General features: G+C 35.3%; 1 protein-coding gene across 2 annotated transcripts; it reads right to left on the bottom strand.

The window, feature by feature from the left end:
* Positions 1-1,701: 1,701 nt before the first annotated feature.
* LOC309861049 (olfactory receptor 2G6) lies at positions 1,702-24,030 on the bottom strand. Of its 2 annotated transcripts, none has more exons than XR_014309745.1 (2): positions 23,622-24,030; positions 1,702-2,061 (listed from the first exon to the last, which is right to left on the bottom strand). XR_014309745.1 is itself a non-coding variant. In XM_082723495.1 (2 exons), exon 2 carries the CDS (start codon positions 4,014-4,016, stop codon positions 3,069-3,071), a length of 948 nt encoding a protein of 315 aa, XP_082579621.1. In that variant the 5' UTR covers positions 4,017-4,302; positions 23,622-24,030; the 3' UTR covers positions 2,283-3,068. The 2 variants fall into 2 exon arrangements, 1 of the variants encoding a protein (XP_082579621.1); XM_082723495.1 differs by lacking the exon at positions 1,702-2,061 and adding an exon at positions 2,283-4,302.
* Positions 24,031-26,560: the final 2,530 nt, after the last annotated feature.

The following is a 26,560-nucleotide window of genomic DNA, read 5'->3' as shown; positions in this document are numbered from 1 at the left end:
CAAGGTCTCTGGGGTCACAGGAACTCTCGCTTGTACCCAAAACCATGAGAAATACTAGCCTTGGCTGTCTGGGCAGCTCCAGTCCACCAGAGAGGTCTGAAGCAGAGACAGTGCACTATTTTCATGCTGGCCAGGGCTGAGAGTGCTCAGACTCTCTGCATCCTAGAGAGCACCAGCTAGCTGGCACCTGCATGAACCTCTCTCAGGGGAGGCTGTGGGCCATGACTCAGACCCTGCCTAACAGCACACATGCAGAGTGCAAAAAGCTGTCGTTCTGCCAGCTGGCATCCACCGCAGGCTTCCTCACCCTCACGGGCACTGCCACCCGAGGCTCTCAGGCAGGCTGGCAGCTCAGGGACCAAGACTTGGCTTCTCGCTGCACTCTCTGGCTCCTTGCCAGTGGTGGCTGTCCTGGGTCCATGGGCTTATGTCCCTGTCCCTAACCGCCCAATTCCACCAATTTCCCCTTAAGATCTTTTGCTCATTTTGAGTACTTTCAACCAGACTCCAAGTTAGTGCTGGTCCCTAATAACAGGGCACTTTTGTGTTGGGGTATTACTTTCCAATGGGTCACTTCTGGTGGCTCCCTCCCCCTTTTGTTTATATTCTGATATCAGTCCGATGTTCCCACTCCGCTTTACCTGTCCACTGCCATCTTCTGCCCTGGTGGAGATCCAAAAGTGTATAATTCTAATCTCAAGCTGATTTCATGGGTGATCAGAGTTCTTTGGTTGGTAATCAGCTCACTTTAGGGTACAGGTTGAAACAGGGCCTTCTCCTACTTCTCTGCCATCTTGTCTTCTAAGTAGAATTTTTTTATTTATATATATATATTTATTAATATATAATGTATTATTAGCCCCAGGGGTACAGGTCTGTGAATTGCCAGGTTTACACACTTCACAGCACTCACCATAGCACATACCCTCCCCAATGTCCATAACCCCACCACCCTCTCCCTGGAAACCTTCAGTTTGTTTTGTGAGAGTAAGAGTCTCTTATGGTATGTCTCCCTCCCAATCCCATCTTGTTTCTTTTATTCTTTTCCTACCCCCTAAACCCCCCATATTGCATCTCCACTTTCTCATATCAGGGAGATCATATAGTTGTATTTCTATGACTGACCTATTTCGCTAAGCATAATACCCTCTAGTTCCATCCACATCATCACAAATGGCAAGATTTCATTTATTTTGATGATTGCATAGTATTCCATTATATATATATATATATATATATATATATATATATATACACACACACACATACCACATCTTCTTTATCCTTTCATCTGTGGACATTACTGCTATAAACATTCGGGTGCATATGTCCTTTTGGATCACTACATTTGTGTCTTTAGAGTAAATACCTAGTAGTGTAATTTCTGGGTCATAGGGTAGGTCTATTTTCAACTTTTTGAGGAACCTCCATGCTGTTTTCCAGAGTGGTTGCACCAGCTTGCATTCCCACAAACTTTGACATGTGGGTTGTGTTTTCTTTTGCCATGCTTTTCTGGATATAAAGAAGTAATGACTCTATAAAAAAGGTCATTTATACAACTTCTTCTCATCTTGAGTATTATAAATGAAAGATTGTGTCCCTTAACATGTCCCACTCTGTTCCCACTAGGTTACTCCCATTAGTGTGTGTGTTACTCATATTTGAAAATTCTAGAAGGCAAATTCAACTAGTCTTTTATGATTTTTCTTTCTCATAAATTTAATATTCATTATTTTTGTTGCCATCAAGGTGTTTAAAGGGTATAAATTTCACAACGTATCTTTATAAAGGTCTTAACTAATTTATTTAGAAAATTTTTCTGATTTTTTTTCTTATGTGTGCAGCGTTTTTGTCTTTAAACTTGTCTTTGGATGTAGAGACAGGTCAAAATTTTCTCTTCAGCTCTTGTAGACTGACAACGTCATTTTGATATGAAGAATTTTAAATGATCCTGTTTTCTTTTTTGTCATTGCAAGTTTAAATCATATGAAAGCCCACACAAATTCTGTATGAATTATGCTTTTTATTTTCATTGATATTTTTATGCTTCTTTTTGCCTTGCTGTGTCATAATAAAAAAAGAAAGTAAAAGATTGTAGATTAAATTAATTTTCCTATAGCTGCACAATTCTGTTAAAGTACTTGATTTGGCAAGTTAACAAATTTCACTCTCTTTGGACTGAAAGACAGAAAGAATGGCACACTTTTCTTTCACTTTCACTCAATTTCTAAATTTTTTAAGAGAAGGGGAATAAATAATATGTGAACTGATCAACTTAATAAAAGCTTACTCATTTCACTTTTTTAATAAAAAAGTCATAATTTACATTACAAATGTAATCAATGTATCACAATTCTGAATTAGGTTTATGTTTTTTATAATACAAATAAGCCAACATAGTGAAATTTGTCCATTCTCTAGTTTAAACTAATGGTGAAACAGTTACATATTATATATAATTTCCAAGTTTACTTTATATATATGTATATATATAAATATTATATATATATGCACACACATATATATAATATGTATGTTATAGATTATGTCATATATATGCATAAATATGTTATAAACTTGGAAAAATACATATATACACATGATATACAACATATATATTATGTGTGTTTATATGTACACACAGTGTTTGAAAATATAGAAATAAAGTATATTTCATATTTCATGGGAACATATATTATGATAATTTTTTTAAAGGTAAGGTGAATGATAATTCCAGAAAGCTAGGGAGTGCCAGTAACATTTCAGTTGAGCTTTTAGGAATAAGCAGAGGTTTACAAGCTATACATGGACTCCAGCGTAAAACAATCTGTGCATGAAAATTGATTTGATAACATGGTTGAAGAAGAGAAAAGTTGATAGAACATAAGATCTTGGATTCATTCAAAGAATGTTTGGAAAGAATGAAAAACCACGGTGACTTGAGTATTTTAGCTTCTTACAGAATTCTGTGTCTGTTACTATTCCTTATGGCAATGTTTAAAAACAACCCAGTACTTAGAACAAATAATCTGTGAGCTAAGAATAGCCCACTAATGTTATATCTACAGTCATATATTTTCTAAAACAAGAACATTTCTCATTACCAGTGTTCTCAAGGCCCCTTTCACATCTTTGTTTCTCAAGGTATAGATAATGGGGTTTAAGAGTGGGGTGACTATGGTGTAGAAAAGAGAGACAAATTTTCCCTGGTTTTTTGAGCTACTTTTGGCTGGTTGAAGGTACATAAAGATGATGGTTCCATAGAAAATAATGACCACAATCAGGTGGGAAGAACAAGTCCCAAAGGCCTTCCAGCGCCCTTTTGCTGATTTTATCCTCAGCATGGCTTTTGTTATAAAGCCATAGGAGACTAAGATGAGTGACACAGGTACAATTAGAAAAATTATACTAGCCACAAAGAGTTCTATTTCATTGAAAGTTGTGTCCACACAGGCCAGCTTAATGAGCACAGGAACCTCACAGAAAATATGGTTCAGTTTGTGATGACCACAAAGGGGCAGTTGCACAGTAAGGGAGCATTGAATTAAGGAGGTTATGAGTCCACTGAGCCATGCTACACTGGCCAGGGATGCACAGAGCTGAGGATGCATTATAGTTGTGTATTGCAGAGGCTGACAGACAGCAGCATATCGGTCATAAGCCATGACTGCCAGGAGAATACACTCAGAGGAGCCCAACCCCATGGCCACATAGAGCTGGGCCACACATCCACCATAGCTCATGTTTTTTTCTTTCTTATTCATGGTAACCAGCAACTGTGGGGCAACACTGGTGGTAAAGCAAATGTCCACACAAGAGAGATTGCTGAGGAAAAAGTACATTGGGGTGTGGAGTTTGGGGGCTAAACAAGATACCAAAATGATGGCAGTGTTCCCCAGGATGTTCAAGATGTAGAAAAGCAAAATTATGACAAAAAGGATCCTTTCTAGTTGGGGCTCATCTGAAAACCCCAGAAGAAGAAATCCCTTTTCAGAACTGTTGTTGCTTTCCTCCATTGTCCTGTAGACTTCAATTTATAAAAGGATTAATATTTTAGGGAAAGACGATAATAAGGTAAACAACGGTAAACTGTACTGTTTATCTAATATAATTATCTTCCTTTTATAGCATTCATATTGTAAAGACTGATAGTACTTTTCTCAATGTGTGTTGTTTGATGGAAAATTCCTCCTCCATCTGTTTCCTTGAGCATGTATCCCTCTTTCAAATGGGAACAGCACTAATGAAAACACCATCACAATACTTTCTCTTGGAAACAGGTTTCATGCAATGAACAGCAAGCTGGAAAAAGCAGATGAATGAATTAATGATACAGAAGACAAAACGGAAAATAATGAAGCTAAACAAAAGAGTGACAGAGGAATTCTGCAACATGAGAATAGACTTAAGGAATTCAGTGACTCCATAAAACATAGTAAAACTCATATTATAGGAGTCCCAAAGAAGAAGAAGAGAGAAGAGGGGCAGAAAATTTAAGTAAAGAAATGAGATGAAAACTTCCTTAATCTGGGGAAGGAAACAGACATCCAGATCTGAGAGGCATAGAGAATTCCCATCAAACTCAACAAAACCAGGCCAACACCATGACATATTGCAATTAAATTTGCAAAATATTGTGCTAAAGAAAAAAATCTTAAAAGCAACAAGAAAAAAGAAGTCCTAACTTACAAGGGAAGCTGGAGATTTCTCAACAGAAGTTTAGCAAGCCACAAGAGAGTGACATCATATATTCAAAGTGCAGAATGGGAAAAATCTGCATCCAAGAGTATTCTATCCAGCAAAGATATCATTCAGAAAGAAGGAGAGATAGAGTTACCAAAACAATTGAGCCCTACATCAGGCTCCCTTCTCAGTGTATAGTCTGCTTCTTCTCCCCCTACTTGTGTTCTCTCTCATTCTCACTCACTCACTCACTCTGTCAAATAAAAATTAAAATAAACAAACAAATAAATAAATAATAAATGAATTGCCCAGACAAACAAAAAACAAATGTTGAGTATTAATTTTTGAAATATTTCAATGGTATTTATAGTCACCCAGTATTTATTATTTTTGTTTATAATTTATTTTGAACACATTATGTTTTAGTACATAATATTTGAAAAATAATATATTTAAATTTTAAAAATAACATTGACTTATACTATCTTTATCCAAATATCATTGTTAACTGCCGAGTACACTGAAGAAACAACTTGTTTAGCAATTATTTTGTTAAATGTAATTGAAGTTGGTTATTATTTATTACCATAAATGATAACATTGTAAAAAAATACAATTACTTATACTTTATTTACTTTAAAGTATTATTTATTTACTTTAAAGTTTTCCCTAATAGAACTAGTTGACAAAATGTATGACATTAATTAAGCTTGCCAATCTTATGTATGTAGTATAATCAATGTTTCTTCCAGACATGATTGAAAACTATTCATGTCAACTTACCATGAACAAATTATATTTTATTATTTTTAGCTTCTAATGTGATTTGTGAAAATAATTGCTTTAATATTTATTTTTAAGTGGAAGTTGTTTGTTATTTGCATTTTTTAAATGTATTTGCATATTTTGTTAATTTTTAAGTGATATGTTTGAATATTAAAATTACTTATGCAGGAGAATAATTCACCTCCTGTTTTCTTTTTATGCAAATATTTTACTTTAAGATGTAATCAAATATCTTGATCAATATTCAGACTACTATCAAAGTTATATTGCCAAATATTATTCCATATCTATAATTGCATGCATGCATAAAATTACATCATAATCCAAGTGAAAATCAATGAGAAAATTTAGTTAAAATGAAGACTTACACATATTTAGCCAAAGCTGGTCAATGGACATTAGGGGCTTAACATTTGATGCATGGCATCATTAAGAGCAAAGCTATAGACTTTCATGCAAAAGAGGAGAAAATGGAATTCAAAATGAAACCTACTCTAGTTCTGGTGCTCTCAATAACAAATAGCATGGAGGACAAGGGGAGATGGAGAGAAGGGAGTTGAGAGAAATTGGAGGGGGAGGTGAACCATGAGAGACTATGGACTCTGAAAAACAATCTTAGGGTTTTGAAGGGGCTGGGGGTGGGAGGTTGGGGGAACCTGATGGTGGGTATTGGAGAGGGCACGGATTGCATGAGGCACTGGGTGTGGTTCAAAAACAATGAATACTGTTATGCTGAAAAAAAATTAAAAAAAAAGAAGAAATGTTTATTTGTGTATATCTTTGTTAATCAAGATGAAATGATGAAATGTTAAACCTATATAGTTTATATAACTGTCTTATTACAGCAATATAGAAATTTATCTGAGTTCAGAACTATGTAACATAATTTTCCTTCTTAAGGTAAGGCACAAATAGTAAAAAATTCTCCTGTGTTAGAGTAGCTATCAAAAAAAAGTTTTTATTTGAGATGGAATAATTTAGAGGAAAAAGTGAAAAAATCTTTGATCTTACAGGCATTTTGTTTATGTCTTATCATATTAGTTATTAGTTTTGCTAATAAAATGAGGGATATACATACTAACTAATCATATACTCAGAAAATTTTTTCTTTTAATTATATACATATACACATATGTGTGGGTGTATAAATATGTATTTTTTCAATGTTTCCTTGTCATATGCACTACTTCTCTCTCCCAGTCACCATCGTTTTCTACTATTTGGAACTCTGCAGAAGTACCTAGTGAAAATCTTTTGTACACTTTTTAAAAAAGTATTACTATATGCTGGCTGATTGAACATAATAAAGAAAAGTATTCTTTTAAAATTCTTATTTCATTTATTTTATTTATTGATTTGCAGAAAGGCAGAGAGCACACAAGCAGTGGGAACATCAGACAAAGGGAGAAGGAGAAGCAGGTTTCCTGCTGAAAAGAGAGTGTGATACGGGGCTCAATCCTAGGACCCTGAGATCATGACCTGAGTTGAAGGCAGATGCGTAACTTATTGAGACACCAAGGTGCCCCCTAATTTCAATCAGCTCCTTCTTCACAGAGGCAAACAGTAAAACTTTTCTAATATAAGTAAGGAGGTTGCTAGTACACAACTTTAATTAATTTTATAATCTCATAAAATTATAAGATTATAATCTTACTCATTCTATTTTAATTTTTAAATATATACCAAACATTCACGACAAGGAGTTACAAAAGAAAGTGCAAATGACATCTTCATTATAATCAGGAGACAAATAAAACTGACCAAATGCAAATGACATGTAATAGAGAAAAAAAGGTACTGTGATTCATAAAAACCTGTGCTGAAAAGCAAAAATGGGAACAGAAGTTCCAGAAAAGAAGAAGAGCAACATTCAAGGTCACTGACAGAAGCAGCACTCCAAAAATATCAGAAACTATTTTTCCTAATAAGAAGAGGTTTTTTTTTCCATTAATGTGAATACCTGTGCAGAAGTCTGATAGGCAAAATGCAAAGAGCAATCAGAAGATACATCAAAAGAAAGGCTTGGAGAGAGCCTGGGAAGGAGATGGTGGAGCTAAGAGGAAGGATTGTCAAAACTGAGGAGATCACCTTACCAGTCATGGCCAGGGATAATAAAGTAATGAGAAGTGAGACATGACTTATTCAACATAATACTGGCAGTCTTAGGCACAGCAATCAAACAAGAAAAAAATTAAAGGTATCCACATTAGTAAGGAAAAAGTTAAACTGTCACTATTTGCAGATGATATGATATTATATATAGAAAAATCCCCAAAAAACACAACTACTGGAAATGAATTCAGTGTATTTGCAGGAAACAAAATTAATACCCAGAAAATGATAGTGGTTCTATACACCAATATCAAAATAGCAGAAAGAGAAATTAAGAAAAGAACTCAATTTATAATAGCCCCCAAAATAATAGAATACCTAAAACAAATAACCAAGACAGTGAAAGACCTGTACTCTGAAAACTATAAAGCACTGGTAAAAGAAATCAAATATGACACAAATAAATGGAAAGAGATTCCATGCTCATAGACTGGAAGAATTAATATTGTTAAAATGTCCATATTGCCTAACAAAGCAATCCCTATCAAAATACCAACACTTTTCAGAAACTAGAACAAATAAAACTAAACTTTGTATGGAAACAAAAAGACCACAAATAGTCAAAACAATCTTGAGGAAGAAAAACAAAGCTGGAAATATCTTAAGTTCACAAATCAGTTTATACTACAAAGGTATAGTAATCAATACAGTATGGTGCTGCATAAAGAATGGACACATACATCAATGGCACAGAATAAAGAGCCCAGAAGTAAACATGCAATTATATAGTTAGCTATTCTATGACCAAAGTAGACAAGAATATACAATCAGAAAAAGACTCTTCAATAAATGGTCTGGGAAAACTGGAAAGCTATATGCAAAATAATGAAACTGGACCACTTTCTAATACCATACACAGAAAATAACCTCAAAATGGATGAAATATGTGAGATCTGAATAGATTAAATGTGAGACCTAAAATCATAAAAATCCTAGAAGAAGTAATAGGCAGTAATTTCCTTGAAATTGGTCATGACATTTTTCTAGATAAGTCTCCTGAGGCAAGGTAAGCAAAAGCACAAATGATCTAGTGAGACTACATCAAAATGAAAAGTTTTTTAAAAATTTAATTTAATTTATTTTCAGAGTTCCAAGATTCATTGTTTATGCACCACACCCAGTGCTCCATGGATTATGTGCCCTCCATAATACCCACCACCAGGTTCACCCAGCTGCCATAATGAAAAGCTTTTGCACAGCAAAGGAAACCAACAAAACAAAACAAAAAAGCAACCTATTGAATAGAAGATATTTGCAAATGGTATATCTCATAGGGAATTAATATCCAAAATATGTAAAGAACTTATCCAACTCAAAATGAAAAAATTCTGATTAAAAAATGGCGGAGAACCTGAATAGATATTTTTCTGAAGAAGACATACAGATGACCAATAGACATATACAAAGATGCTCCACATTATTAATCATCCCAAAATGAAAATCAAAACCACAGTTAGCTATCACCTCAAACCAGTCAAACTGGCTAGTGTTAAACAGAGAACAAACAAGTGTGGGTAAAAATGTGGAGTAAAAGGGATCCTTGTACACCACTGATGGTAATGCAAATGGGTGTAGCCAGTATGGAAAACAGTGTGCTAAATGCAACATTATTTCAAATAGCCAAGATACAGAGGCAAACTAAGTGTCCATCAATAGAGACATGGGTATGGATGATATAGTGCACACACACACACACACACACACACACACACAGGAATAGTATGCAGCCATAAAAAGAAGAAATCATGTCATTTGCATCACCACGAATAAACCTGGAGGGCATCATGGTAAGTGAAATAACTCAAACTGAGAAAGACTAATACCATACAATTTCACTCATATGTGGGTGTACTCTAAAATAAATTAATAAACAATACATTATTAAACAAACAAACAAAAAAAACACCAGAATCAGACCTTAATACAGAGAAGAAAGAAACATAGTTACGAGAAGGCAAGGACATAAGGAATTGGCAAAGTGAGTGAAGAAGAATGGGAGATAAACATTCTTCCAGTTGTGAAATGAGTAAGACAGGAGACAGCATAAGGGACAGCATAAGGAATACAGTGAATGATATTGTAATAACATTGTAAAATGACAGATAATAGTTATATTTGTGATCAGCATAGTATAATGTATAAATCTGTGGAATCACTATATTTTACACATGAAACCAATGTAATTTAGTGTGTAAACTACACTTAAATTTAAGAACAAGAAATTAGAAAGATATAAGACATGGAGAAAATTGTGGGAGTGAATATGACAAAGCAGTAGAGCTTGAGAAATGTGGAAAGGATTCCCCCATGACAGCAACTTTATGGAATCTAACTGGTAACAATGGTAAAAGCAAATTAAATCTTTAAATAATAACATATGAAAATGCATTTTCTTACCAAAAATACTATAGGGAAAAGGAAACATCAACAAAAAATAATTAGCAAACTTTTTAGGAGAACAAGTAGATTGATCTGAAATTTGTTGTCACAAGCCTGATTTAAATCCTAATACAATACTGAAACTTTATTTACAACCAGAAAAAAATTTCTAAATAAAGTAGTTTTGACAATGGGAAAACATCATAAGGCTGAAATATAAGAGTCAGAGATTTGATGACTTGTCCAGAAGAGGTCATCGTCAGAAAACAGAGAAATGTAAAATGGGAATTAGCTTGAGTCAGGAAAGAATTTGAAAAAAATAATGAAGATTAAACTGAATGGTTGCTTCACGGTTAATATTTGGCAGTAAAAAAAATTTTAGGGTTAATAAATCAAGTAGTGAAAGACGAAGCATATTTAAAGATAGAGAGTAACAAACACTAGGAAATATGAGCCAGGATTGGATGATAAAAAAAGAGAAAAGATATTTGAAAGGTAGTTTATCTTGTTTATATTAGGGAACCAGTACAAACCGCATAAAGAGAAATAAAACAAAGGGCATGTTACTCTTTATAAAGTATAATTTATACCCTATGAATGTGTTGTTAAAAGAAAACTGAACAAATATATAAAATTAGTTATATGGACATAGAACCCCATAGTAAAAAAAAGTCTTTAAAATAAAGCAATAAAATGATATAAATTAGTATAATGCAAGAGAATACAATATAAATTTATTAGATATATCAATAAGTATCATTGGGTTTAACATACTTAGTAAAGAGAAAATATTACTATTCTCTCTCTCTGGCAGTCTCTTTCACCAGATAAATTGTGGTCTTTTTTATTTTTTCAATTCATTTAGGTCTCTTCTCCATTATTTGATTATTAGAGAAGTTTTATTTTATAAGTTAATGTTAAATTGTCATATGCTCCTTACCCTGTTTTATTTTTATTCACATTAACCATTTCTCATATTTTTATCATGACTTTATTATCTCTTCTCCATAATAGGATGTAAATATAAGAATTGTGGCATTTTACCTATTTTTATCACTGGTATTTCCCCAATTTTTGACACAATGCCCACACCAATGTAGAAGTTAAAAAATAATTTTTTAAAGGGATATACAAAATCATTTAGAAGTGACATCAGCAAGGTGATGGAATAGTTGACACCAGAGTTTAGTCTCCCTTACAGAAATATGAATTAACAACTATCCACAGACAACAACACAGCCATAAAAAACTCAAAACCCAGGAGTGAGACTGAAACAGCCCCCTAAAGCATGCAAACCAAAACCATCTACACTAGATTTTTATATGGTTTCACTTATTTGTGGAGCATAACAAATGGCATGGAGGATATCGGGAGTTAGAGAGGAGAAGGGAGTTGGGGAAATTGGAAGGGGAGGTAAATCATGAGAGACTATGGACTCTGAAAAACAATCTGAGGGGTTTGAAGTGGCGGGGGGTGGGAGGTTGGGGTACCAGGTGGTCAGTATTATAGAGGGCACTGATTGCATGGAGCACTGGGTGTGGTGAAAAAATAATGAATACTCTTATGCTGAAAATAAATAAATTTAATTTAAAAATAAAAAAAAAAGAAGAGTAGAAGTTTAACTTTCTGCCATTCCTCCCCAGTAAACACTACTGTTTGGCCTATGATTTCTATAGTCAAGAAAAGAGATTTCGGGGGGGGGGACAAGATGGCGGGGAAGTAGGAGGAGGTGCATTTGAAACCTGTACCCTAAAGTGAGCTGATTACCTACCAAAGAACTCCGATCAACCATGAAATCAGCCTGAGATCAGAATTATACACATCTGGATCTCTACAGGGGCAAAAGACGCCAGTGGGCAGGTAAAGCAGAGTGGAACTGTGGGAACAGACTGATATCAGATTGATATCAGAAGATAAACAAAAGGGGGAGGGAGCCACCAGAGATGATCAGTTGGATAGTAATACTCCTAATATGAGCCAGAGTATCCTGCATCTTGGGACCAGCATTAACTTGGAGACTGGTTGAAAGCACTCCAAAAGAGCAAAGAATCATGGGGCGGGGGGAAATTGTGGGAATTGGGGCGGCTAGGGACAGAGGTTTAAGGCCCCAGTCCCAGGACAGCCTCCCCTGGTGCTGAGCCAGAGAGAGGGCAGCGGAGAAACCAGGTCTTGGTCCCTAAGCCAACAGCGCGCCCGAGAACGCGAGGGGTCCAGCTCCTGTGAGGGGCTGGGAGCTTCGCCAGATGACAGAACGCACAAGCCCTGCTATATACAGCCTGAGATGCGCGCACCCCTCATTCTCCCCTGAAAGAGGTAGACAAAGGCTCGGCCTGCACATTGTTGACCCACGCCATTGTTTCAGACCCTAAGACTTGTGCCCCAAACTCTCCCCTGAAAGAGGTGCACGAAGGCCCAGCCTGGTGCTTTCGGACCTGGGCCCCATCCTCAGAGCCTGAAATGCGAGCGCGACCCACAGCCTCCCCTGAAATTGGTGCGTGCAAGCCGGGCGCTTTTAGACCCAGAAAGACCAGGCACTCCCAGCCGGGTCCAGTGGTAAATCTCAGTGTGCAATTGCTGCTTGGAATGTCTCTGGCACTCTGGAGCTACCCAGACAGCCTCCGCTGCCGTGGTTTTGGGTACAAGCAAAAGATCCTGCGTCCCCAGGGACCATGACTCAGGACCTGCTCTGTCAGCAGCCAAGGGGGAACTCATTTGGGCTCGGTAGCCAGACTGAGCCTTCTCTCTGAGAGGGATGTCAGGGTGCAGTTTGTCTTCCTCTAAAACTAAAAAACCATCAAAAGCGGTCAAGGTGAGAGGAAAAAAAAAGTGAAAAAACATAAAAACTGCCAGAGAACAAAAGCCTGGAAAAAAAAAAAAAACCAGTTTCCTCAGAGCCCACTCCCTTGAGGGGGGCAGGAGGACTTAACTCAGGGAACATCATTGACTGAAAACCCACGTGGCAGGCCCCTCCCCCAGAAATCCAACCAAAAAAGGAAAAAAAAAAAAAAAAGACTACAAGAGAACAACCACCACTACTTCATAGGACAACTTTTATTTTTAACTTGTTCCCACTATTCTGGTTCATTTTTTTTTATATAGATTTTTTTTTAACGTATTTGCCGTCACAGTGAAATGTCCAGCACATCAAATTCCATAATAATATTCTAACCTGAACTTTTTGATACATACACCTGTGTTTTCCTTTTGCATTTCTATATTTTGAATTTCATTTTTTTAAAAATTTAGTTTAGTTTAGTCTAGTTTATTCCTTTTTATTTTTATTTTCTAATATTCATATAGAGTTAAACTTCAAAGTAATCCCCTTTCCCCAATCAATGCTATCCCTATAGGTAAACCAATTTTTATCCCCCTTTATCTTAGGAAAGTTGATTCCTTCAACAAAGATATCAAGATACATCCGGGAAGAATCAAAACAACCTTCCTCGCAACACCGAGAATTTATAACCACTTTTTCCTCCACCACTGTTTCTGTGTTTTTGTGTTTGTCCTGATAGTATATAAATCTTTACACTTGGGACGAACTTGGGGTTCGTCCTTTAGACGAGGTGATTCCTTTATTTGCATATATATATATATATTTTTTTTTCTTTTGTCATATACTTTTATCAGTCTTTTTGTTTGTCTGTTTTGTTTGTATACTTCATAAATCTTACCTTGGGGCACATTTGGGCTGAAACTTCTCTTTTACCATCCCTTTTTTCTTCTGTCTCTCTCTTTCTCACTTTTCTTTTTCTTTTTCTTTTCTTTCTTCTTTCATTTGGGTGGGGAGTCCTGATTGCTCAGAAGCGTTCCAGGGTGCACCTTGACTGCACCATGGTCGATACATCCACCTACATCTGTTCAGTCATCTCTCACCAAAATGACTAGGAGAAGGAATGCCCAACAGAAGAAAAATACAGGGATGAGTCTTCTGCAACAGAGCTAACAGCTATCAACATAGATAATATGTCAGAAAGAGAATTCGGGCTAACAATTATCCAGGCAATAGCTAGGTTGGAGAAAGCCATGGATGACCAAAAGGAATTGATTAGGGCAGAACTGAAAGCGACCAGACAGGATGAAAGGTTGGAGAAAGCCATGGATGACCAAACGGAATTGATTAGGGCAGAACTGAAAGTGACCAGACAGGATGTTCACAACATTAGGGCTGAACTGAAAGCTACCAGGGATGAACTTCACAATACTCTCAATGAGTTCCAATCTAATCTAAATTCTCTCAAAGCTAGGGTAACTGAGAGAGAAGATAGAATTAGTGATCTGGAGGACAAACAGATAGAGAGAAAGGATCAGGAGTAAGCCTGGAACAAACAGCTTAGAAACCACGAAAACAGAATCAGGGAAATAAATGATGCCATGAAACGTTCCAACGTCACAATTATATGAATCCCTGAAGGGGAGGAGAAAGTAGTCTAGAAGATATAGTGGAACAAGTTCTTCATGATAATTTTTCCAATTTCGCGAATAGAACCAGCGTTTATGTACTAAGTTGAAAGGTCTCCACCCAAGCTTATACATTCCAAAAAGTCATCAAGGCACCTAATAGTCAAATTGAGGAATCATAATTGTAAGTATAATCTCTTGAAAACAACTAGGACAAAGAGGCTCCTTACTTACAGAGGAAAGCCCAACAGAATAATGTCAGACCTGTCCATAGAGACCTGTCAAGCCAGAAAGGGCTGGCAAGATATATTCAGGGCATTAAATGAGAAGAACATGCAGCCAATAATACTTTATCCAGCAAGACTGACATTCAAAATGGATGGAGAGATAAAGAGTTTCCACGAACGGCAAGGCTTAAAAGACTATGCAACCACCAAGGCGAAACTGCAGGAAATATTAAGGGGGGGGGTTATATAAAAGAGGAAAAATCCTAAGAATAGAATTGACAGAAATATAGAGACAATCTACAGAAAGACAGACTTCAAAGATAACACAATGTCAATAAAAATGTATCGATCAATAATCACTCTCAATGTGAATGGCCTAAATGCACCCATAAAACAGCAAAGGGATGCAGATGGGATAAAATGACAGGACCCATCAATATGGTGTCTACAAGAGACTCATTTTGAACCTAAAGATACACCCAGACTGAAAGGGAAGGGATAGAAAAGCATCTTTCATGCCAATGGGCCTCAAAAGAAGGCTGGGGTAGCGATTCTCATATCAGATAAATTAGATTTTAAACTAAAGACTGTAGTCAGAGATCCAGAAGGACACTACATCATTCTTAAAGGGACTATCCACCAAGATGATCTAACAATTGTAAATATCTATGCCCCCAATATGGGAGCAGCCAATTACATAAGAAAACTGTTAATCAAGATAAAGAATCATATTGATATGAATACATTAATAGTAGGAGATCTTAACACACCTCTCTCAGAAATAGACAGATCATCAAAGCAGAATATCAATAATGAAACAAGAGCATTCAATGACACATTGGACCAGATGGACCTCATAGATATATACAGAACATTCCACCCTAAAATAACAGAATACTCATTATTCTCAAGTGCACATGGAACCTTCTCCAGAATAGACCACATACTGGGTCACAAATCAGGACTCATCTGATACCAAAAGACTGAGATGATTCCCTGCATATTCTCAGATCAGAATGCTTTGACACAGGAGCTCAATCACAAGGAAAAGTTTGGAAGCAACTCAAACACCAGGAAGCTAAAGACCACCTTGCTTAGGAATGCTTGGATCAACCAGGAAATCAAAGAAGAACTGAAACAATTCATGGAAACGAATGAAAATGAAGACACTTCAGTCCAAAACCTATGGATACAGCAAAGGCGGTCTTAAGGGGGAAATACATAGTCATCCAAGCCTCTCTCAAAAAATTAAAAAATCCAGAACACAGCAGCTGTCTCTACACATTAAATAATGAGAGAATCAACAACAAATCAAACAAACTCCACACATAAGAAGGGAAATAATCAAGATGATAGCTGAGGTCAAAAGGTAGAAAGCAGAGATACAGTACAACGTATAAATGAAACTAGAAGCTGGTTTTTTAAAGCTTCAATAAGATAGATAAACCATTGGCAACACTAATCCAAAAGAAAGAAGAGAAATCCCAAATTCATACAATTATGAATGAAAAGGGAGAGCTCACAACTAACACCAAGGAAGGAGAAACAATCATCAGAAGTTATTATCAATAGTCATATGCCAATAAGCTAAGCAAACTATATGAAATGGACACATTCCTGGAAAACTATAAACTCCCCAAATTGAACCAGGATGAAATTTACAACCTGAACAGACCAATATCTAGTAACGAGATTGAAGCAATGATCAAAAACCTCCCAAAATACAAGAGCCCAGGACCTGATGGATTCCCTGGGGAATTCAACCAAACTTTCAAAGAAGAAATAACACCTATTCTCCTGAAGCTGTTTCAAAAAATGGAAGCAGAAGGAAAACTTCCAGACTCTTTCTATGAAGCCAGCATTACCCTGATCCGCAAACCAGGCAAAGAACCTACCAAAAAGGAGAATTTCAGACCAATATCACTGATGAATTTGGATGCTAAGTTTCTCAACAAGATCCTAGCAAACAGGATCGAACAGCACATTAAAAAGATTATCCACCATGATCAGGTGGGATTCATCCCTGGGCTACAAGGATGGTTCAACATTCGCAAATCAATCAGTGTGATAGAACAAATTAATAAGAGAAGAGTGAAGAATCAAATGGTCCTCTCAATTGATGCAGAAAAAGCTTTTGACAAAATTCAGCACCCATTCCTGATTAAAACAATTCAAAGTATAGGGATAGAAGCAACATTCCTGAACTTCATCAAATCTATCTATGAAAGACCCACAGCAAATATCATCCTGAATGGGAAAAAGCTTGCATCCTTTCTGTTGAGATCAGGAACACAACAAGGATGCCCACTCTCATCACTCTTGTTCAACATAGTATTAGAAGTCCTAGCAACAGCAATCAGACAACAAAGAGAAAGAAAAGGTATCCAAATTGGTAATGAAGAAGGCAAACACTCTCTCTTCGCAGATGACATGATTCTTTATATGGAAAATCCAAAAGACTCCACCCCCAAACTACTAGAACTCATACAGCAATTCAGCAATGTGGCAGTATACAAAGCCAACGTACAGAAATCAGTGGCTTTCTTATACACTAACAGTGAAAGTACAAAAAGGGAATTTAGAGAATCGATTCCATTTACTATAGCACCAAGAACCATAAGATACCTGGGAATAAACCTAACCAAAGAGGTAAAGGATCTGTACTCAAGGAACTGCAGAACACTCATGAAAAAAAAAATTGAAGAAGACACCAAAAGATGGAAGACCATTCCATGCTCTTTGATCGGAAGAATAAACATTATTAAAATGTCTATACTGCCTAGAGCAATCTATACTTTTAATGTCATTCAATCAAAATTCCACCAGTAATTTTCAAAGAGCTGGAGCAAATAATCCTAAAATTTGTATGGAATCAGAAAGGACCCAAATCGCTAAGGAAATGTTGAAAAACAAAAATAAAGGAGTTGGCATCATGCTACCTGATTTCAAGCTTTACTACAAAGCTGTGATCACCAAGACAGCATGGTACTGGGATAAAAACAGACACATAGACCAGTGGAACACAGTCTAGCGCCCATATATGGATGCTCTACTATATGCGCAAGTAATCTTTGACAAAACAGGAAAAAATATACAGTGGAAAAAAGACAGTCTCTTCAATAAATGGTGCTGGGAAAACTGGGCAGCTATATGTAGAAGAATGAAACTCGACCATTCTCTTACACCATACACAAAGATAAACTCAAAATGGATAAAAACCTCAATGTGAGACAGGAATCCATCAGAATCCTGGAGGAGAATATAGGCAGTAACCTCTTTGATATCAGTCCCAGCAACTTCTTTCAAGTTACGTCTCCAAAGACAAAGGAAACAAAAGCCAAAGTAAAGTTTTGGGACTTCATCCAAATCAAAAGCTTCTGCACAGCAAAGGAAACAATCAATAAACAAAGAGGCCACCCATAGAATGGGAGAAGGTATTTGCAAATGACAGTACAGACAATAGGTTGATATCCAGGATCTATCAAGAACTCCTCAAACTCAACACACACAAAACAGACAATCATATCAAAAAATGGGCAGAAGATATAAACATACACTTCTCCAATGAAGACATACAAATGGCTATCAGACACATGAAAAAATGTTCATCATCACTAGCCCTCAGGGAGATTTAAATTAAAACCACATTGAGATATCACCTTACACCAGTTAGAATGGCCCAAATTAGCAAGTCAGGAAACAACATGTGTTGGAGGGGATGTGGAGAAAGGGGAACCCTCTTACACTGTTGGTGGGAATGCAAGTTGGTTCAACCTCTTTGAAGAACATTGTGGAGATTCGTCAAGAAATTAAAATAGAACTTCTCTATGACCCTGCAATTGCATTTCTGTGTATTTACCCCAAAGATACAGATGTAGTGAAAAGAAGGGCCATCTCTACCCCAATGTTTATAACAGCCTTGGCCACGGTCTCCAATCTGTGGAAAGAACCAAGATGCCCTTCAATGGAGAAATGGATAAGGAAGATGTGGTCCATATACACTACGGAGTATTATGCCTCCATCAGAAAGGATGAAGAGCCAACTTTTGTAGCAACATGGACGGGACTGTAAGAGATTATGCTGAGTGAAATCAGTCAAGCAGAGAGAGTTAATTATCATGTGGTTTCATTTATTTGTGGAGCCCAGCAAATAGCATGGAGGACATGGGGAGATAGAGAGGAGAAGGGAGTGGGGAGAAATTGGAAGGGAAGATGAACCATGAGAGAATATGGACTCTGAAAAACAATCTGAGGGGTTTGAAGTGGCGGTGGTGTGAGAGGTTGGGGTAACAGGGTGTGGGTTTTAGAGAGGGTATGGATTGCATGGAGCACTGGGTGTGGTGCAAAAATAATGAATACTGTTTTGGTGTAAATAAATAAAAAATAATTAAAAAAAAAAGAAAGAGAATAGAGATTTCAAGGCAGAAATTAAACTTCCTTGGAGTTCTGGAGCGTTTGTCACCTGCCCCATTTCTTTCTCATGTCATTGAGAATGCTGAGGGAATTGGTAGGGCTAGATTAGCTAGTATATCCCTTGTATGCGCGCACGCACACACACACACACACAAAAGGTGTAAAACCCACCAACTGGTGCATATGAATTTGTGATTAAACCATCTAATTGCTGGCAACCTTACCTAGACAAAAATCCCAGGCAGCAGCTTCAACCATCTATGAAGCTAAACTACAATCCCATATATGGTCAATGTGTACAATCAGCAGTTCTCTCTGACTAAGGTCCTTAATCAGTGGTCCTGTCCATTTGTGGCTCCAAGCCTTGTGACTGTCTTTGACTACAGAGGAGAGAGGACAACACTACTTATTCCAGTCTATAGTTTCACCCAAATGTGGGACATAGCCTGAAACCTCATTTTTCCTGGGACCACCAATTACAACCAGTGGACCTACCTGATAATTTAGTCCATCTGTAGCTATGTTCAAATGTAGTCTTTGTGAAAACATAGCCCAGCCAGTGACATCACCTATTATGGGGGTCAAACCTGGGATATTGCCTGACCAGGGATGATTACAGAATCCAGGCTGTGGCTCAGTATGATCACAGAATTTAACCAGTCACACTGATTCTTAAATAGCTCAGCCTGAGTTCCCAAGAAATTGCAGAATGTAGCCAGTGGCATTGCCTGGGCAAGAATCACAGCATACATCCCTGCCTGTCCAGGGAGTCCAGTCAGTAGTCCCGCCTGAGTGCAAAGCCCAGCCAACTGCTATGGTGTACTATAGAGTCTAACTGGAAAGCCCACGTGACTAGCCAGTGATCTCTCCCATCCAGAGGGCCTAGCCATAAACCTTGGTAGTAGACGTGCCAGATCACAGAACCCAGCCAGCTGATCTGCTGAACCATAATTTAGATAGAGTTCTTAGCTAATCTCAAGATTCACTGTCTTCACCAAACCAGAGACTTTAGTAGAATGCCCCTCTTTCTATACTATAGAATGCCCCTCTTTTCTATACTATAATTTAGCCTGACTGGAACACCAGTTTGAGATGACTGGTAAAGATCTTTTTCTGTCAAAATGAACATGTGAATCATGTAACAAATGGCCACTTTCTCAAATGTGTAGATACCAACATAAAGATGCAAGGATCATGAAGATGATGGGAAACATGACACTACTCATGGAAACTAACTCAGCTTCAATAACCCATCCTAAAGAAAGATCTATGAACTGATTGACAAAGAATTCAGAATAATTCTTTTAAATAAGTTCAGTACACTAAAAGAAAACCCAGATAGATGACTAAATTAAATTAGGAAAATAGTAGTAAATGAACAAAATGAGATGTTTAACAAAGAAAAAGAGATCATAAACAAAAATAAAAAGAAATCTATAACTAAAGAGTACAATGATTGACTGGAAAATTGAATAGCAAGCTTCAAAAAGAGATTTGATCAAGAAGGATAAATTATTAACCCGAAAACAAGTCATTTGAAATTAACCAGAGGAGTAAAAATTGAAAAAAAAAAAAAAAGAAAAAGTGCAAAGTTTCTACATTAAAGTACACAATATGAATATAATAATAGGAGTCTCAGAGGGCAAAGGAGAACATTCTTTTTAGAGAAAAATGACTGAAAACCTCCAAAATTTGAGTAAGGATATGGACATTCAGGTGTAAGAAGTCCAAAGATTCCCAAGGAGATTTAAGTCATGTTGAATGTTCAGTGAGATACAATATAATAAAAATAAATGTGACAAGAGAAAAACAAAATTTTGAAATAAATAAGATAAAAGAGACTCATCACATACAAAGAAACCCCTATAAAACTATCAGCAGATTTTTCAACAGGGGCCTGGTAGGCCAAGATATAATGAAATGATATATTAAAATAGTAATCTACCTGGAAAACTGCCCTTCAGAAATGAAAGAGAATTTAAAAACTCCACCCTTACCAAAAAGAAAGTGAAGAGAATTGATTGTCACTAGAATTTCACTATAAGAAATGCTGAAGAGAGTTCTTCAAGTCAATATAAAATATGCTAATTAACAACATAAAGTATATGAACATATAAAACTCACTGGTAAAGGTAAATATGCAGTAAAATTCTGAATTTTCTAATATTGTAATAAACTATAACCTTTAGTACAAAGTTAAAAGACAAACATTAAAATACTTACATATATGATAACCTACATATATGTTACACAGTATTAAAAGTGTAAATTGCAACAATAATGTCAAATGTAAGGAAGAAAAGTAAAATTATAGACTTTTTGTATTTGATCAAATTTAAATTGTAATCAGCTTAAACTATATGATGTTTAACTATATGATGTTTAACTATATGTTAAACTATATTATGTTTTATGAAGTCTCATTACAATCAGAAAGGGTAAATCTGCAGAATATAAAGTGAAAGTAATTAAAACATACCATCACAAAAACATTTACCCAATTCTGGTTGGAAACAAATTTCTATGTAAATTAATTTCTTGGGTAACTAATTTCTTTAGTTTTCTTTTAATTTTTAATTTCTTTAAAATTTCAAGTAATCATTTTGAAGGGAAATAGTGACTATATTATTAACAAGGTGATGTAAAATAATTCTCCCATTTTTTAAATTTTATAAACTTTAAATAACATTATGAAGTATAGTTATAAGAATAGCTTTTTAAATATGCAAAATAAATTGAAATATTTTTATACAATCAGCCTTAAAAGGTTTCAGGCTTGTTTTCAGCAGAGCATAGTTGGTACTCTCTACAATCTTCAGGTTTAACTGTTTTTGTTTTGTTTTATTTTGTTTTTTTTATTTTTATTTTTTATTATTTTTTATTAACATATAATGTATTATTTGTTTCAGGTCATCCTTCCATTTTATGTTAAGAAATTACGGCTATGGATATTGTGTAAATTGTTCTCAGCCATTTGACCCTTTCTTCTATTGCTACCTCCTGTCATTTATAAAGTATTAACTTTAAACAGAAATGCTCCATTTTCCAGCCACTAAGATCTCTCACTCTTTCTTTTCCTAACACACACACACACACACACACACACACACACACTTTTATATAAGTAAGAAAAATGAGAATGAAAGACTCAAATTATGCATGAAGTTCTATGTAATGTCTTTTGAATATATGAAGGTGTATTTTTATGTCAATTTTACACTGTGATGTGTCTGTTCAGGTAAGTGGGCTATTGCTTTATTTCATGGCTGCATTTACTTCATTTATCTTTAAAATGATGTGTTTTGGTGAGTGCTGTGAAGTGTGTAAACCTGGTGATTCACAGACCTGTACCCCTGGAGATAAAAATATATGTTTATAAAAAATAAAAAATTATATTAAAAAAATGTTTTTGCTCAAAAAAACCCAAAAAACAAACAAACAAAAAAAACAAAGCCAAAACCAAAATAAAGTCCTTTGCCATTTAAAAAAAAATGACTATATGTGTACTTTTGATTTAAGTGGAATTCTAAAAAATAAACATTCTGATTTATATCAGTTTAACATTTTGTATGATGTCAAGTCCAGGTAATTTGTTCAGAATAAAATCTGACAATCACACTTGAAATAACAACAATCTTTCTATGTCCCAATATTTGAAGCTCCTAATCTCTTCCCACCGTTCAAGAGCTGCTTGTCCTTTAAGCTTGAAACTCTTTGTCTAGAACTCATTGCAAAGCTCTGCTGAGTGGTAGTCATGTTACGAGAGTGAATGAAAGAATTCTACGAGGCCATGCATCTTTATTCAAGAGTCTTAAAGTCTCTAGACATATTGAGGACTTTAATTTGCCTGTAGCCAGTTAGCTTTGTTGATTAATCCTGTGGTATAAAAAGGTAAACATAATGGCAGAACTCAGAAGAATAACCAATCTTCTGATATCAAAAGTAGTTTTCTTTGTCCATATTTTAGCTCTTATACAATTATGTCACTATATTGCTTTTCATGATCTACAATCAGCAAAAATTCATCATGTGGGGGGCACTAAGCGGCCCCATGGAGACACTGTGATGACCAAAATCAGACATAGAAACAATGAAGCTTTAGATATTTTGCTACAATAATAATTATCTTAATAATATAAAATCCTTCTTTACAGCACAATCATACTGGGCACAAAAGGAGTTGTTATTGTATTATGCTTCATTATCTGGCTTATAGAGAATATTTATACAATGTTAAATTAATCAATTGGTATAAAATCTACTAGTTCAGGTATACTAAAGTCTGCTCTTTAAAATAAGGGATTGTAGTGGCTCAGTTTACTTGACATGATCCCATCTAGTCATTTTATCTGGAGGAAACTTGGAAAAGAAAATTATGTTTTGATGCTTCAGACTGACATGGTCATGAACATGTATTGACTTGCATTGCAGATGAGTCAGGTTTAGGGACATATTTAAATTCCAGTATAATTTGTAGCTGCAATACGTCATCAAGTTCACATCTAAATTTCAATGTGATTGTTATTTCTAATAGTTAAAATTTATGTAAATGTTACATACAGAATCCTGCTATTTTTTTCTTTAAACAATTATAATTCATAGAGTATATATCATAATACCTGATAATCCAGGTATATGATCCAGCCTTTTTGATCAGTGATCCAGCCTCTTCTTGGATGATCCCTTTTGGCTTGAATTTTTGTGTGATTCCAGCTATAAATTTTGGATAATTCAAATAGAAAAAAAATGAAAATTCCTGGAAAAAGCAATGTGAAAATGCCAATTGAAGAAGAAAAGGAAGCATATACCCCCTTAGTAATATGCCAAGGTTTGGCTTCTTCACCTACTTTTTTGTATTTAGGAGTCAGAATAGTAAAACTGACAGAATGATACAAGTTCTACATTTTAAATCAAAAGCAATGAGAAAATATGAAAGGAAATGGAGTAGAAAAGGGTCTCCCTATAGGGATAATGTGGCTAGATTTAGGGTATGACTTATTTATACTGGTTACACCACAGGGACTATGATCCCAACCCACCAATTAAACTTAGAGAGATTCAATAGAGAATTACGGTCTTGAGATCACTTCATATTAAAAAAAAAAAATCTTACTATCCAACTGACCAAAATACCCACAATAAAATTCTCATAAACAGAATATGCAATTTAAATTTTTTCAATGTATTTCAAAAATTTTCAAATGTTTAATTAACAATTATTACATATGTTAATCCTGCCAACAAAAATTTTGAAGTGGGAAATTAAAAACTGCAATTTATTATATAAATAAAGGAATTAAACTGAAAAGGAAAGTTGAGATTTGAAAGCAATAAAAAAATTATTTTATTTTATTTTCTCAGTGTTCCAAGATTCACTGTTTATGCAGCACACCCAGTGCTCCATGCAACACGTGCCCTCCTCAATGTCCACCACCAGGCCCTCCCACATGAAGGAAAATAATTAAAAAAAATAAAGATTATATTGAATCAGGATATGAAAAATGTATTATTTATTTTTGTCTGGAAGTATGATGCCATTTAATTAATTAATTTTTTAAGTATGTGAAAGAACTCGAAGTTTTTATAAAAACAATAACTGCATTTTTATAGAATAATTTTTTTTTAATATAATTTTTTATTTTTTGTAAACATATATTTTTATCCCCAGGGGTACAGGTCTGTGAATCACCGGGTTTACACACTTCACAGCACTCACCAAAACACATACCCTCCCCAATGTCCATAATACCACCCCCTTCTCCCAAACCCCCTCCCCCCAGCAACCCTCAGTTTGTTTTGTGAGATTAAGAGTCACTTATGGTTTGTCTCGGAATACTATGCAGCCATCAAAAGAAATGAAATCTTGCCATTTGTGACAACATGGATGGAACTAGAGCGTATCATGCTTAGCGAAATAAGTCAAGCGGAGAAAGACAACTATCATATGATCTCCCTAATATGAGGAAGTGGTGATGCAACATGGGGGCTTAAGTGGGTACGAGAAGAATAAATGAAAGAAGATGGGATTGGGAGGGAGACAAACCATAGAATAATTTTTTATCCATTATAGTCATTATTTCTATAAGAATTGTAAATTTAAAGAATTAATAAAATGTAAGGGGTCTTTCTTCAAACAGGGATGTAAAATCAGTTTTTATATTAATATATTTTATTATACTGATAAAACATATACGATGTAAAATTAACATTTGAGTTATTTTGAAGAGGCTTTTAAAACCCATTGCCTGTCTTTTCATTGCTGTTATTAAAGCACAGTTGACGTGCAATGTCACATTAGTTTGAGGTGTATATAGAGTGATTTAAAAATTCTATGCATTACACATTGGTCACCAGGATATGTGTAGTTACCATTCAATGTTATTACAATATTATTAACTATATCCCCTACACTGTACTTTACACTCCCATAATGTATTTACTTTATAACAGAAAGTTTGTACATTTTAATCCCATTCACCAATTTCACCCAACCCCCAGTCATCTCCCCTCTGGCAACCACTAATTTCTATATTTATAAATGTTCCTTGTTTGTTTGTTTCTTTGTTTTCTGTTTCTTTTTTTTTTTTCAGGAATCTGCATGTAAATGAAATCATACAGCATTTGTCTTTTCTAGGCATATTTATTTCACTCATCATAATCCATGTTGAGATCACTGCACAGTCATGAAAAACAAGATTACATAAGATTTCTTTTATGGCTGAGTAATGTTACATTATGTGTGTGTGTGTGCATATTTTATTTTTCTACTCATTTATTAATGGACACTTAGGTTGCTTACAAAATTTAGCTATCATAAATAATGCTGTAGGAAACATGTAAGTGAATGTAGTTTCAAATTAGTGTTTTGGTTTTCTTTGGTTAAATATCCAGTAATGGAATTACTAGATCATATGGTATTTCCATTTTTAGTTTTTTGAGGAATTTTCATAATGTTTCCATAGCTGTTTCACCAATTTACATTTCCACCAACGGTGAGTAAGTGCTCCATTTCTTCACATCATTATCAACACTTTTTATTCTTTGATTTTTGGTATTAGCCAATAGGGCTAATATATTATTATATTTTGGTTTTGATTTGCATTTCCCTGATGATTAGTGATGTTGAACATCCTTTCATCTGTATGTTAGCCATCTGTATGTCTTCTTTGGAAAAATTGTTCAAGTCCTCTACTCATTTTTAACCAGTTTATTTCTTTTTTAATGTTGAGGTGTATAAATTCTTTATGCACTTCGGATATTAACCCCTCATTGGATATATCATTTGAAAATATCTTCTCCCATTTAGTGGGTTGCCTTTTCATTGTGTTGATAGTTTCCTCAATTCTGCAAAATATTTTTTATCATTGTTTAGTTTTAATTTAGTTTGTTAGAACATTGTTCAGCTTATCTGGCCTTTTGTTTCTCTTGCTTGAGGACACATCCAAAAATATGTTGCTAAGGCTGATGTTCAAGAGATTACAACTTTTAGATACCTATGGTTACTCATCTCACATTTAGGTCTTTAATCCATTTTGAGTTTATTTTAGAGTATGGTGCA

This window comes from Mustela nivalis (genome assembly GCF_964662115.1).
Source record: "Mustela nivalis genome assembly, chromosome: 3".
In the NCBI taxonomy this organism is placed as follows: Eukaryota; Metazoa; Chordata; class Mammalia; order Carnivora; family Mustelidae; genus Mustela; species Mustela nivalis.
Note: the sequence above shows the minus strand (reverse complement) of the source record. Positions and strands in the feature narration are given on the sequence as shown.